We start from the raw sequence: 13,080 nt of genomic DNA on the forward strand, positions 1-13,080 counted from the left end.
GCTATGAGGAAAGGATGAAACAGCAGGAAAGATTACCCAGTCATACCTCACATTCCAAACCTGGTGTGGGTGTCGGTACTTCTGGGGTTATTTCGGGACCTGTTGGAAATGAAGATGGCCTCTCTATTAGGGGAACAGTATCCATTATGTATGGGATTCATATGTGAGAGAAACTGTGCTAAGAAATTTTTATAAAGATTATTTCACTTATTTCTCACAAGAAACCTGTGAAGTGGATGAAAATCCTCATATTACAGAGGGAAACGAAGGTGCAGGGAGGTAGTGTGGTAAGTGCTCGAGGTGGAATGCAAACTCAGAAATGTTGAGTTCAGAGCCCTGGCTTCCAACCACCATTATCTATGTATCTATCTATCTATCCTGTAACCTTTTGGTGTACAGGACAACACTACAACAAACCGAGCCACCTGGGCAGGACTAAACAGAGCTGCTTCTTTTTTAAAAAATTATTTTATTGTTGTTCAAATACAGGTGTCTGCATTTTCCCCCCAACACAGCCATCCCCTCCTCTCTCTCCTGATTCCACCCACCTTGGTGTCATCCATGTGTCCTTTATAGTTGTTCCTGAAAACCCTTCCCCCCCCACATTACCCCTCCAACCTCCCCTCTGGTTACTGTCAAATTGTTCTTCATGTCAATGTCTCTAAACGGAGCTTCTTTAAACTGGGGCTGGAGCTGCCGTGCCAGAGGAACTGCCTGGCATGTCTGACATCTCAAATTTTGGGGGTGGTAACAACTCGGCAAAATAACATTTGGGATGACCCTAAGGCAACACTGTGTCCCAAAAAAATTCTTTGCAAAGATAACAAGAAAGCAGTTACGACCACCGGGTTGATGACTTCTGGACTGAAAATTAAAAACCTAGTTTGGAATTAATATCACTATGTTATTTACTTCTTATTTCTATTTACCAATAGAAATGCCTTCCTTCTATTGATGTGATTGCTCCCCTTCCCTTTCTCATAAATACCCACTGCCTTTGTCTCCTGATCAGAACAGTAGTCTGGCCTCTGCCTAAATCAATGCATCTGGAATAGCTATTCTCATTGATCTCAGCGAATGCTTGTTCCTCTCACTTTGAAAGGCCTATTGCTGGGTTAGCAAGTCCCTCAGCGTGACATGATTTCTCTCTGTTCCAGGTTTTTGCACATGCGTCCCCTTCTAGCTGGAACACACTTCCTCCTTGCACTAGTCTGTCCAACTCCTACTTTCTGTTACCCTTCTGAGACCATTACTCTAAAATAAGTGCAAGATCCCCCTGCCTACTGCTGCCCACCCCTATTGCACTGTCACGATAGCCTATGGACTAACAGCTGCGTTAGGGTGGAAGCTGGGCCTCGATCACCTTTCGCCCTTCCTCCTGCTGTGCTAGGATGCTGCCTGGCAAAGTTGATGCCCAGTTAAAGCCAGTCAAATGAATTAAAGAATAGAGACCTGAGCTTTTCTAAATTATAACTCCAGGTGAAACTATACATTGAGTGTGTCGAGCCTCACTGTGAGTGGATTCATTCAATCCTTCTCTGAGGCAAGTGTCACAGTGAGGGAGCGAAGCTGGGGTATGAGCCCAGGAGGCCTACTGCAGCGGCTGGGACAGAGCACAGGCACAGGAGTGGAAACCTTTAAAGGATGATATTGTTTGCATTGACATCTCTTTAGAATCAACTTAATCACTGTGAAAATTTAAGCAGGATTTAGTAAAACCTAAGTTAAAAAGCGAGGAAAATCTTTGTTGTCTAAACTCACTGGAAGGGAGAGGAAGTGGACCAAATGTAGAAGCCATTTAGAAATTGTGGCATGCTGACCCAGTGGACAGCTACTGAGCAAATGTGACAGCTAGGTTTTCCAGTCAATGGGACAGTAATGATACCAGCAGTTGGTACAATGTAAGTGTGCCAAGACTTAAATTTTAGTGTCTAAAATTGTAACAATACCTGTATATATGGGTAGAAATGGCTTACCTGGTGTCACAAATGCGGGTTCTGTGGAAATCAGAGGAGCGCCTACAAAGAAACAAAGACACTCTTCCTAAATCGATTTTGCTTAAAGCGAGGCCCACATAGTGCATAGAGGGATCTTTAGTTTCAAAAAATGTTGGGGAGAGAGAACACAGAGGAATGTTAGAGAGAAGATCTACATGCTTCAAAATCACTACGAACAAAAGACAATGGAAGGGCTATTGAAGAAGAATCTTATGACAGTGTATTGTCCCTCCAAGACTTCTGTTCACAACCACTTGCCATCATAGAGAAAAACAATATTCCAGTGTTTTATTTTTCCAGAACAAAGTTAGTAAGGTTCACACTTACAGTCTCCTGGATAAACACATTTGAGGGTGACCTCATCGAGGAGCATAGTTTTGGGGCAGTAGGGCAAGCATCCTTCAACCCTTTACATGAAAAAAAAATCAAAATGAAAAAGTTTAAGATATAAAAAGTATTTTTATGTTTTAAAATATACAATAATATATACAATCAAGATATCTTTTTTCTAAAATTCTTCCATTCTGTTAGTCAAGCACTAGGAATGCTCTATTTGCTACTATTCATTTTACAATACCACAAGCTATGGATCATAAACTGGGATCTTTCATGGTTAAAGCAGAATTTGAACATAGAACACTCAAAACATACACTTCCATTTGGAACAGATTAAGGCCATGTTCTACGAGTCAGTGGAAATGCAGAAGAATTCTTTACTGTGACGTTAAACTACATGCACTGCACTTGCCACTCCTGTGCTACCTCTTCATCCAAGCAGGAAAGTGTACCCTTTGCCTATTCCTGCCTTAAGGATGTTGCTGAACAAAAACTGCATCTCCTTGGCTTGACTCAACTATCATGAAGCTCTAAACTGATTGAAAAGATATTAAGAATCTGTGGGTAGAAAGTATGGAGGTGGGACATAGCTGTACTTCTTTGGAAACAAAGGTACGGTTGGGTGGGGCAGAGGCTATAGTTCTTGAGAGTATCAGGGCGCATGCCCAACTTTGCAGCTGGGTGGCCTGGGAGGAGATGGTTGCATATAAGCCTAAAGAGACGAACTTCAGGCCCCAGGTTGACTGATCTTTGTAAGGCTTGCAGTTTTGTGCACGGCAAAGAAGCAAAGCAAAAGTCCCAAACTTCAAGAAGTCATGGGCTCGGGCACCAAGGGCCAAAGACAGGAGGTGTCATCCGGAATGCTTTTTGCTAAAGAAATGAAGCCAGTGCCTGAGATTACATATTTTTTCTTATGCTGTTGGCATTCAGAATCCCATTCATTTGAATTCAAATGAAGTAAATGTAATCCTTTGTGTACGATTATTAGATTCATCCACACTAGAGAGAATTAATGCAAATGTTGTTATTTAAAAATCTTGCTTATCTGCCTCTCAAATACACTAGCGGATTTAATAACATTTTTAATATCTTAAAATATTTCCAGTTGTCTCATCTGTAAAGTGAAGAATTTGAACCAAAAATAGTCAAGGCCTCTTCCCAATTCAGCATGGAAATGAACTAGCCTGAGACTTGGGGTGAGTGCTGCCCCCAGAGGGCGCTAGTTCTTGGACGGAGATCCAGACAACACTCAAAACCGAGCACTGCTCATTCCTCTTTAACGAGAGACACATCTAGCCATCTCTTTGATACTTCTTTTGCAAATGACTTTTTAAAACATAAACAGTTTAGCTTACATGACCAATTGTTTATTTCATAAAATGTACTTGAATAATACAATTTTAGCCAGATGATTTTTCTATTCAACTCTAACTTTGTCGAGCAAAAAAAGAAAAATTAAAGTTACTAGAATACTAAAAATATTAGGGCCAATTGCGTCCCATTAAATTAAGTAAACATCATTTTTATGCAACTCAATTATTTTGCAATTGTTTTATGAGAGTCAAAACCACAGGCATTGCCTTAAAATATTTTCCCCAAAACCAGTAATTTGTTCCTTTAAAATGTCCTCATAGCAAGTTCCTGACTATTTTGTCATACAACTGGCAATCCACTCAACGCCTCACTGACGGAGTATCTCAGATGCAGAACAGTTCTTTTAATGGCTATGTAATAGGAGTATCTGTGTTTACCTATGGGCTCTATGGTATGCTAATTGGCACCTTTTCTCATAAAAGTTATTTCCCCTAAGTATTTGTATTTTTAACACAAGATATGTGCCAGAAACTGTAATCATCAAGAAGAAGGTAATGCCTTGGTGTATTCTGGGCGAGGCAGTGACAGGATCTGATTTATTTTTAGAAAGTTCCCTTTGGTTGTTGTAGTGAGAATGACCTGTTAGTGACTTGGAGGAGGATGCAGGGCCCTGGTGAAGCCCCAGCTCAATACTTGTGTCTCCTCTCAGGGCGGAAAGAACAGGGAGGAGCAGTAATTTAGCTCCTCTGTGTGGGGAAGGGAGAGAAGCAGAGAAAGGGAAGAAGGCAGAAATGAGCAATTCAGCAGGAATGCAGGTTCCTTCTGAGCTTCTGCTCCAAATCCCAACCATACCAAAAAAGAAACTGTGGGATAGCAACAGACCAGACGATGGAAGAAGCATTGAGGGTCAGGTTCAAACACCTCAGAGACTGGTTGCAGGGCACCAGAAGTAACAACACAGGCAAATGCCACCTGTTCCATCTCCTCCCCAGTGCCAGGGCTGGCCCTGTCCTGCTTCCTCCCTCCCTCCCTCCCTCCTTCCCCTGGTGCACTCCTCACTGTGGGGCCCCTGTGGTTTCCAAAGTCCTAGTGGCTACAAGGGAATAGGTTTGTGAATAGGAGGGGTCCCAGTGAATGAAGTCATCTGCTTTTCATATTAACTTGGTTGCTTGTTTAAGAAAATAAGCAAAAATATTATTTCCTTCGCGTGAGGAAGGGGGCTCCTATAACACTTGATACCCAACAGGTTGTAGTGGTGTAAACCCTGGCTCCAGGGCCTATAAACTGTGTGGCCTGAGACAAATTGTTGAATTTTTGTGTCTCAGTTGACTTTCTCCTCTGAAGATGGGAATAATCAGATTACCTATTTGCAGCATTTAGCACAGTGCCTATCATGCTGTCAATATTTAAATGTGGTAGATGTCGTTATTCTCTAGCCCTCTTTCATGATTTGCTTTTGTTTCTGTCTCCTTCCAAAAGACTTGGAGCTCCTTGAAAGAGAGGTTACACCTCATTCATTGATATGCCCAGGAAGTTTTCTAGTACCAATGTTCGTCAATAAAAGAAGCTCAGTAATGCCTAATGTGAAATGATTCTCTTAAAATACTGCCTCCTACTGCTGTTCCATTCTCTGTTCTCCTTTACAGAGAAACTCCTGAGAAACAAACCAAACAAATAAGACCTTTTGCACTTCGTCTCCATTTTGCTTCTTCCCATTCTCCAGATTGCCAAATCCAGTGAACAATATTTGGTCTCAAGTTTAAAATCCTCACAACCAAATTCATGACTTTCCCTCCAAGCTGCTCATCCTCACATTGCCTCACCTCAGGAAACAGCAGTTCAGCCCTTGCCTTAAACTGAATCACTTGAATTTGCTGGTATGTGACCAGCTTTGATTACAAAGATGGCAATTTCCTATTGTTCTACCTAAAAATTGCTGAAACCAAAATTTCAGTCCTTAATTCCTCTTTCTCTCATCATTGATATTAAATCCATGAGCATACTCGATGACTCTAAATTCAAAATATACCCAGAATCTGTTCATTTTCTCCTAACCTCCAGGACTACCAACCTAATCAGTGCCCCTTTATATCTGGTTTGTACTACTGACCACTTCTGCTGTTGTCTTTCCCATCCCCCAATAGGTCATTCTCACTACAACAACCAAAGGGAACTTTCTAAAAATAAATCAGATCCTGTCACTGCCTTGCCCAAAATACACCAAGGCATTACCCAGAAAACAAAGACAAAGGGCTCACAATCGGGCTTTAAGACCCTCCATTATTTATTCACCACTATGATTCTCTGGTCTCATTTCCCATCTTTCTCTCTTTTATTCACTTTGCTCCAACAAGCTGGGCTCCTGTATTAACTTTCAAACACACTCCTACCCCAGGACCTTTGTATTGTTCTCAGTTGAAAGGCTCCTTCCCCAGATATGCACTCGGCCAATCCCTTGACTTCCCTCAGATCTCTGAGCAGGCGCCGCCCTGTGAGCAGGTTCTTCCCTGACCCTGTGTGGCAAACACACACATGTGCCTCACACTCCCTGTCTCCCTTACCTCCCTTTATTTTTCTCCATAACACATGTTGCCGTCCTGTACATTTACATTTTCATTTGTTTATTCTCTGTCTCGCCCCAACAAAGTTTGAGCTACATCAGGGAGACACTTCATCTATTTTGTTCACTAATGTAACCATAGCAGGTAGAGCTCCTGGCACACGGGCAACCATTAATAACTATTGACTGAATGAAACAAAACAAATTTGTGAATGAGTATATAGCACACACAAATTATCCTTGAGAATGCATTTTTTCCAAATCTAAAAAAATCTCATTGAGAGAAGAGCTTGCTAATGCTAGAATTTGCTCATGTCATGGTTTGCCATGACTGACTTACGGTGGAAGGAATTTGCATGTGAGTGCTTCAGGGTCGCTGCACGTTCTGAAACAAGGTGTGGCACAGGGCTCATACCTCCACTCACACATCCTCCTGTACGGCACTGCTGCTTGGATTTCTAGTGGGAAAAAGTAAAGTTTAGATTGTTTGCATTTTTTTATGTACAGCTTGAAAAATAGTGATTTAGCATAGTAATTGTTTGGTGATTAATGCATTTCATGCTCAGGTTGAATATCTAAATTTTGGTATGTCTTCCAAATATTTTAAAAAGCAGGGTTGGAAGAAGCCAAGGAAATTTTTAAATCTTCCCCCTTTCTTTATGTGTAGTCAGTGCTCATTGATCTACATATTATAATAATACTAAATAGTTCTTTGGGATTTTATTTTTTGCAAAGGAAATTTTCTATGATCATATTATAATCCTTATAACAACTCTGTTGAGTGGGTATTATCTCCATTTTATAAATGAAGAAGTTGAGGTGCAGAGGACCCAAGTGACTTGCCAAGTTCAAACAATTAGAAAAATGGCAAGTTCAAAGAGACACCTTGCCTGATATCAAACCTATGGAGAACACTCATGTTTGTTCTTTTCACAGGACTTATCACACTTCCTTGCATATACTGAATATTATCTGACCACAAAATGAATGAATATTTAATAATACATGCTTACAGTTATAAAACCTCCCTTAATTGAAGATTTTTCTCCTGTAAATTCTGCTAATATTCTCCCTTTCCCACATCATAGACCAATCCTCTGCAGCAGTCCAAAATTAACTCTGCAGAACTCCATAAGAGAGAAATTTCAGGAAGCAGATTGTTTCTTGAACTCTGGATACATAATTCAAATCCAAGGTATAGGAAGGAAAATAATGCTTTCTGGAAAATGTCTATGCATATAAAGAATAGAGTGACCATTAGACCTGGGTTACGGGGATTGTAGGTTCTAAGAGAGGATTGGTACTAATATTAGGGTGGACCCCTGGAGTTTCTTAGGTGCAAACATCCCACAAAGGTCAGTTTCTGAGATTCTGGTGATGCCATTGGCTATAGTCATCCACAGCTCAGGAGGAGCTGGGTCTAGTTGCAATGGAGCAGATTTCTAGAATGGAGGGGAAATGCAGGTTTGTAAAGTTCAGCTATTAAGTAAATTCAAGTAAACATATCACATCCACTCTACTGAATGTTATATAGGCATGTCTGTGGCTCTCTTCCTCCTGAGTACAGAAACCCTTTTCAAAATTAAAGCTCAATTTGTATGATCTAATATCCAAAGACAGTCAAGGTGTGCAGAAATTTATCCACAACGGAAAAGGCAAATAGTTAGCTTTCTTAGCCTGACTGAGAAGAGTAGGTTAGGCTAAACAATTTGTGTAAGAGACCCAAGGCAGATATTAAGTTCCACAGTCTTGAAAATAAAGCATGGGTTTTAAACATTGGATGAGGCAATGAGGTTTTTCTCTCTGAAACCCAGACGATTCAATAGCTATAGAACTATAAGGTTCCTTAGAAACAAGATCAGGTGCCTGCTGAACCAGGGAAATCTTCCAGAGGTGGGTGCAACCAGACACCCTCGTATTCAGAGGTCAGAGATAAACACGATGTCTTTATCACTAAGAATCAGGCTATTGAGAAGTTGTCTTCTAGGATACAAAAAGTAGATGCAAACACCAGGTACCCATGAGACACGGGTGAGGTCTATTTCCAAAGTCCAGAAAGTATTGAAAGTAATAATTGGGTCAATAATTGAAAATAACACTATTTGAGGCTGTTCTAAGCAATTTATAGTAGAAGCAATTAACTTATACTATACAATAACCCTATAATGTAGGTATTATTATTTCTACCTACTTATACTCCATTAAGAATAATTCAAAAATTAAAACCTGATAAATTTTCTGCAGTTATATAAATTATCTATTCTTTTTTTGAAGATCTCAGGAAACCTACCTTCTATGCTGAAGCTACTTGAATGTTTAAAATCTTCAGAATCATCATATTTTGATGCTTTGACAGCAAAATCTGAGAGTGTGATGAAAAAGCCTTTCCTGCTGTATAACTCAAATGCACTGTAACCAGGAATCCAGAGGCCCGGATGGTGGAAAAAGGTGGCTCTCCGATGAAAGACGGAATTCCCCTGCCACAGTTTCAGACTAAGAGTGTCGTCATTATGGACATAGAGAAAGTAGTTGGGCCTTTCAGCAGATTCCAAGGAAACAAGCGCCAGTGCTGTAAAACACAGAGCAGTGAGCTCAACGGCGGCCTGGGTTCTCGGGGGGAAAAAGCAGGCGATTGACACCCGCAGTATGAAATGCATTTGCAAAGCTGACAAAAATAAAACTGCAAAATCACCACACATAATTAATGCCAATGTCAAACATTTCAGAAATGACTTGGAAGATCTCTGTTAAAAGGAGTATTTTAATGCATTGGATAACAGTGGCTACTTTAATCAGTCTTTGATGAGTTTTATTTTTTAAATAATTTGTCGCGTCGTAGGGCGGGGGACATATATCAGCTTAGGAGCCCAGAATGTACAGTATCATACAAATAGTTAAACGGTTGCTTGGATGCCTACTAGTACTGCTAAGCTTTAACATTTTCAAATGCATTATATCTATAAATGGTTAAATTGAATGCTAGAAAAGAATTAAGATAATAAAGAAGCAAATAGACTTAAGCATGTCACTGCATTTCAATTTCACTGAGTTCTTTATAAGCAAATGTTCTTCTAAGTTATTTAACTGCATTGAGAGAGAAATGTGGTGAACATTATTGCCTATTTCCAATACATGATCAAATTGTTAATAAACCACTATAAAGCATTGGGAAATATCATCCTTTTTCATTAAATACTTTAAAAGTTTTCCTTATACTGGCAAAACGCATGCTATAAAAGTTTTTTTTTTGTAATTATGATTTCAGGCTTAATTTCTTAGACAATTTCTTTAGGTAATTTACTGAATGGGAAAAGATACTTTCAAATTATATATTTGGTAAGAGATCTTAATATAAATCCATTAGGGATTTTCTATTAAGAACATCAGTTATTGCAAATCACACAATGAAAAGCTTTTCATTAGCCAATATATTTTTTACAAAGATATTTGTCATGTCCTAAAATTTGCAAGTCCCATTTTTGAGCACTAGAAGATACAAATAAGAATAAAAGAAATCTTTATAAGAAAAAATATATAATTAACATATGAATTAGAACTTCAGAATGTGATAGTGTTTTCATAGATTGAAAAAACTAAGAAGCTCTTTTTACCAGACAGAGCAATTTATCCTAACTGGAGAATCAGGAGATTTCTCAGAATAGGTGAAATTTAAGTTGAGTTTATTCCTTCAATAAATATTTCTTGAGTTTGCACAACATGTCATGCATGGTTCTAAGCAGGGCTAGTACAGTAACACTGTGGCCTGAGCCTCACCAATCAGGAAAGGACTGTAATCTCCAGACAGAACAGATGCCAAGTGGATACAGTCGGTGGAGATGAGTAACTGCGGCCAGTCTCCGAGTCACACGAGGCCATTTGAGGATGACAGATGGCTCAATGACCCCCTTGGCTCTGATTTATGCTCTGAATAGTTAACAACTTTGATATCAAATCAGAATTTTTTCTTTTACCTCAGTATTAAAATCCTTCAAATTTGGGTTATTAGTCAATGAACTGATTTTCAAAAAGTTCAAATGAAGTTCTATGGTGAATACTACAAAAAATTTAAGCTGTGCTTTACTTAGGACCAAACACTTAATCAAACAATTGTGATTCTAACACACATATGACAATAAATTTTAAAAAATGACTTTATATACAAAAGGGATACATAGATGGTTCATGTACCAGCATCTTATTTTATATTCTCTGGGGCACCTAGAAAAACACCATAAACATATTAGATCCCAAATGAATATTTAGTGGATGAGTAAATAGAAAAAATGTAAATAGAAAACTAGAATCTTGTTTTCAGTTGAAAATTATACTTACATGATGCTTTCTCTTTCACAAGACCTGGAGTGATCATAAAACTAAACAATAAATCACCATAAGTACCGCTTCTTGGCAAAGAGAAAATGTTTCTACTGGTTATATTGGCCCCCAGAACAAGGCCGCTCTGCCCATAACTTGCCAACATATATGGACCTTCTCCAAGCCCTATTTAAACACAAATTAGAGAATTATAAGTTTGTATAGGATTTTTGCATTTCACATTGTCAGTTCAATGGGATAATTTTAATAACAAAAGATACTCCAAAAATTACTGAGCATTTAAAGATTTGTCACTAATAAAATCACCAAACTCTTTTTCAAAATGTGTAATTATTTGAAATATATACATGCATGTTTAAATTATGTAATTTAGAGTATATAGGCACACGAATGTGTATATGTATATGTGTATGTACAGCAATGCTGAATACGAGGTTGACTTAAGCTTTCTGGATTTCAAATTTTCCCCCACACATGAAGAAGTTTTTCTAATTAACCTTCCATTCTAATATTCCAAGAGTCTAATCTATTCTTAATAAACATAAGTTTAGTTATCTATCAATGGCCAGGTATTCTGATAGTCTTCTAAAATTAGTCTCTCTCTAGAAAGTTATATAGCATGAAAACAGAATTCACAGTACAATAATTTACTGTTCTGGGAATTATTGAATTTCATCAGTGAGGCATGTGTATAAAAACAGAAAATAAGGCCCTGGCTGGTGTAGCTCACTGGATTGAGCACAGGCCTGTGAACCAAAGGATCACGGTTTGATTCCAAGTCAGGGTACATGCCTGGGTTGCAGGCCAGTTCCCAGCAGGGGACTCACAAAAGACAACCATACATTGATATTTCTCTCCTTCTTTCCTTCCCTTCCCCTCTAAAGATAAATAAATAAAATTTTTAAAAAAGGAAAATAAGATGAAGATCAGCAGAGAAATTAAATATCTTTTTATTTAATACTACCATTTTCCATAAATGTAAATGGTTCCATATAAAGTAGAAAATATTCATTATCATTAGTATAAAACCAAACCCAAAAATCAATCAGAATAATTTTTCTGCATGCTTAATCTTATAAACAGAAGTATATCTATTCAAATATGTTCACTAATATTTTAAAAATATGTGAGCTAGGTTTTATGATAGTAAGATCAACCCACTCTGTGTCATCTAGTGCTCTTAATATAACTGAAGTACCATAACACTTGTCTATTCTAAATCATCAAATTAAGTTAAATATCATCAGCAGTATATTTTTACAGATGTGTGTGTTTTATGTTATAAATTATATAAAATGCTAATACATATTTAGTAGATGGTATCAAAAAAGATTAATCTGGTTAATCTCAGTGAGTTTCACTTCCCTTCTTTTCTCTAATTTTTATCTCAAGGACAATTTGCCTTTCCCAGCCCACTCTTCAGATGGAGGGAAGAGGCACCCTCTCCCTCGCTCTCTCCCTTTCACCATCTCCTTCCCCAGGCAGGTTTTCTCTGCTTCTCTAAGTTCCAAGGGCTCTTCTTTTGCCTCTGTGACTTATCTCCTGAGCCCATGCAGCCCAGCTGGCTCACCTGTTCTACCGCTGTAACTTTCTCTTGTACTTTGAAAAAAAAAAAGAATAAAAGATTCAAAGAAATCCAAGAACTAGGTTTTAGGCCTTTCAGAACAAGAATCAGAGAAGGAAAGATGATTGGATTAGCTCATTCAAGGGACCAACATTTTTCGAGTAGAAAAGAAAACAAGAACCGAAATTGTAATCATTAAAGCCAGGAGAACAGAGGTAGGGACGGATAGTATAAGCTATCTTCAAGCACTGTCTTCTCTGCTGAACCATCAGCTGGGGTGCCTCATCGCTGAACATCTGGGGATGCTTACAACAGAGCTTTCTTAGGGACTTGGACACCTGAGTAGAGATGGAGATGTGAAAGAACTCTACCCCCACACCAAAATGAAACTGAGCAGGTACAGTGGAGAATTTCTCTACGAGCTCTTCCTGCAGTGGAACGAGTCGTATATACCCCACTGCTGTTAAAACGTACTGTGTTTCTCTATGAGCTCAAATCTACAACAATCAATGAAAACTATATCATTAGTCTACACCACCTACTGGCTTGTTTTCTAGGACAGATGAGAGCAATATTAACTTCCGATGTGAAATATCATTCAATTTATAAATACGTCAATTAGTATAATAGCCCTGGCTGGTGTAGCTCAGTGGATTGAGCGAGGGCCTGTGAACAGACAATCACGATTCAATTCCCAGTCAGGGCACATTCCTGGGTTGCAGGCCAGTTCCCAGCAGGAGATGCACAAGAAGCAACCATACATTGATGTTTCTCTTCCTCTCTCTTTCCCTTCCCCTCTAAAGATCAATGAATAAAATATGTAAAAAAAAAAAACTATTGGGGGCCTCCTTGGTTCTGAGAAAATGGTTACCCGCTCTTTTTATTTTCAAGACAATAAATTTTAACGCAAACACTCAAAATTTAGATACACTTTAGAAGGCAAAGCTTTTACTGGATTATTAACCAAATTATGA

The 13,080-nt window shown here is 38.6% G+C and overlaps 1 protein-coding gene across 1 annotated transcript in view; it reads right to left on the reverse strand.

Annotated features, from left to right (window-relative positions):
• Positions 1–13,080, reverse strand: part of OTOGL (otogelin like) — a gene marked incomplete at its 5' end in the record, with an annotated part of 117,201 nt that overhangs the window by 37,314 nt on the left and 66,807 nt on the right. The window contains 6 exons of the mRNA XM_037042811.1: positions 47–99; positions 1,977–2,018; positions 2,325–2,404; positions 6,548–6,665; positions 8,498–8,776; positions 10,540–10,707. Coding sequence (XP_036898706.1) covers positions 47–99; positions 1,977–2,018; positions 2,325–2,404; positions 6,548–6,665; positions 8,498–8,776; positions 10,540–10,707 — 740 coding nt within the window. The remainder of the gene's footprint in view (positions 1–46; positions 100–1,976; positions 2,019–2,324; positions 2,405–6,547; positions 6,666–8,497; positions 8,777–10,539; positions 10,708–13,080) is intronic.

Source organism: Sturnira hondurensis, unplaced genomic scaffold (genome assembly GCF_014824575.4).
Source record: "Sturnira hondurensis isolate 20B ecotype Veracruz unplaced genomic scaffold, ASM1482457v3 Scaffold0003801, whole genome shotgun sequence".
NCBI classification, from domain to species: Eukaryota; Metazoa; Chordata; class Mammalia; order Chiroptera; family Phyllostomidae; genus Sturnira; species Sturnira hondurensis.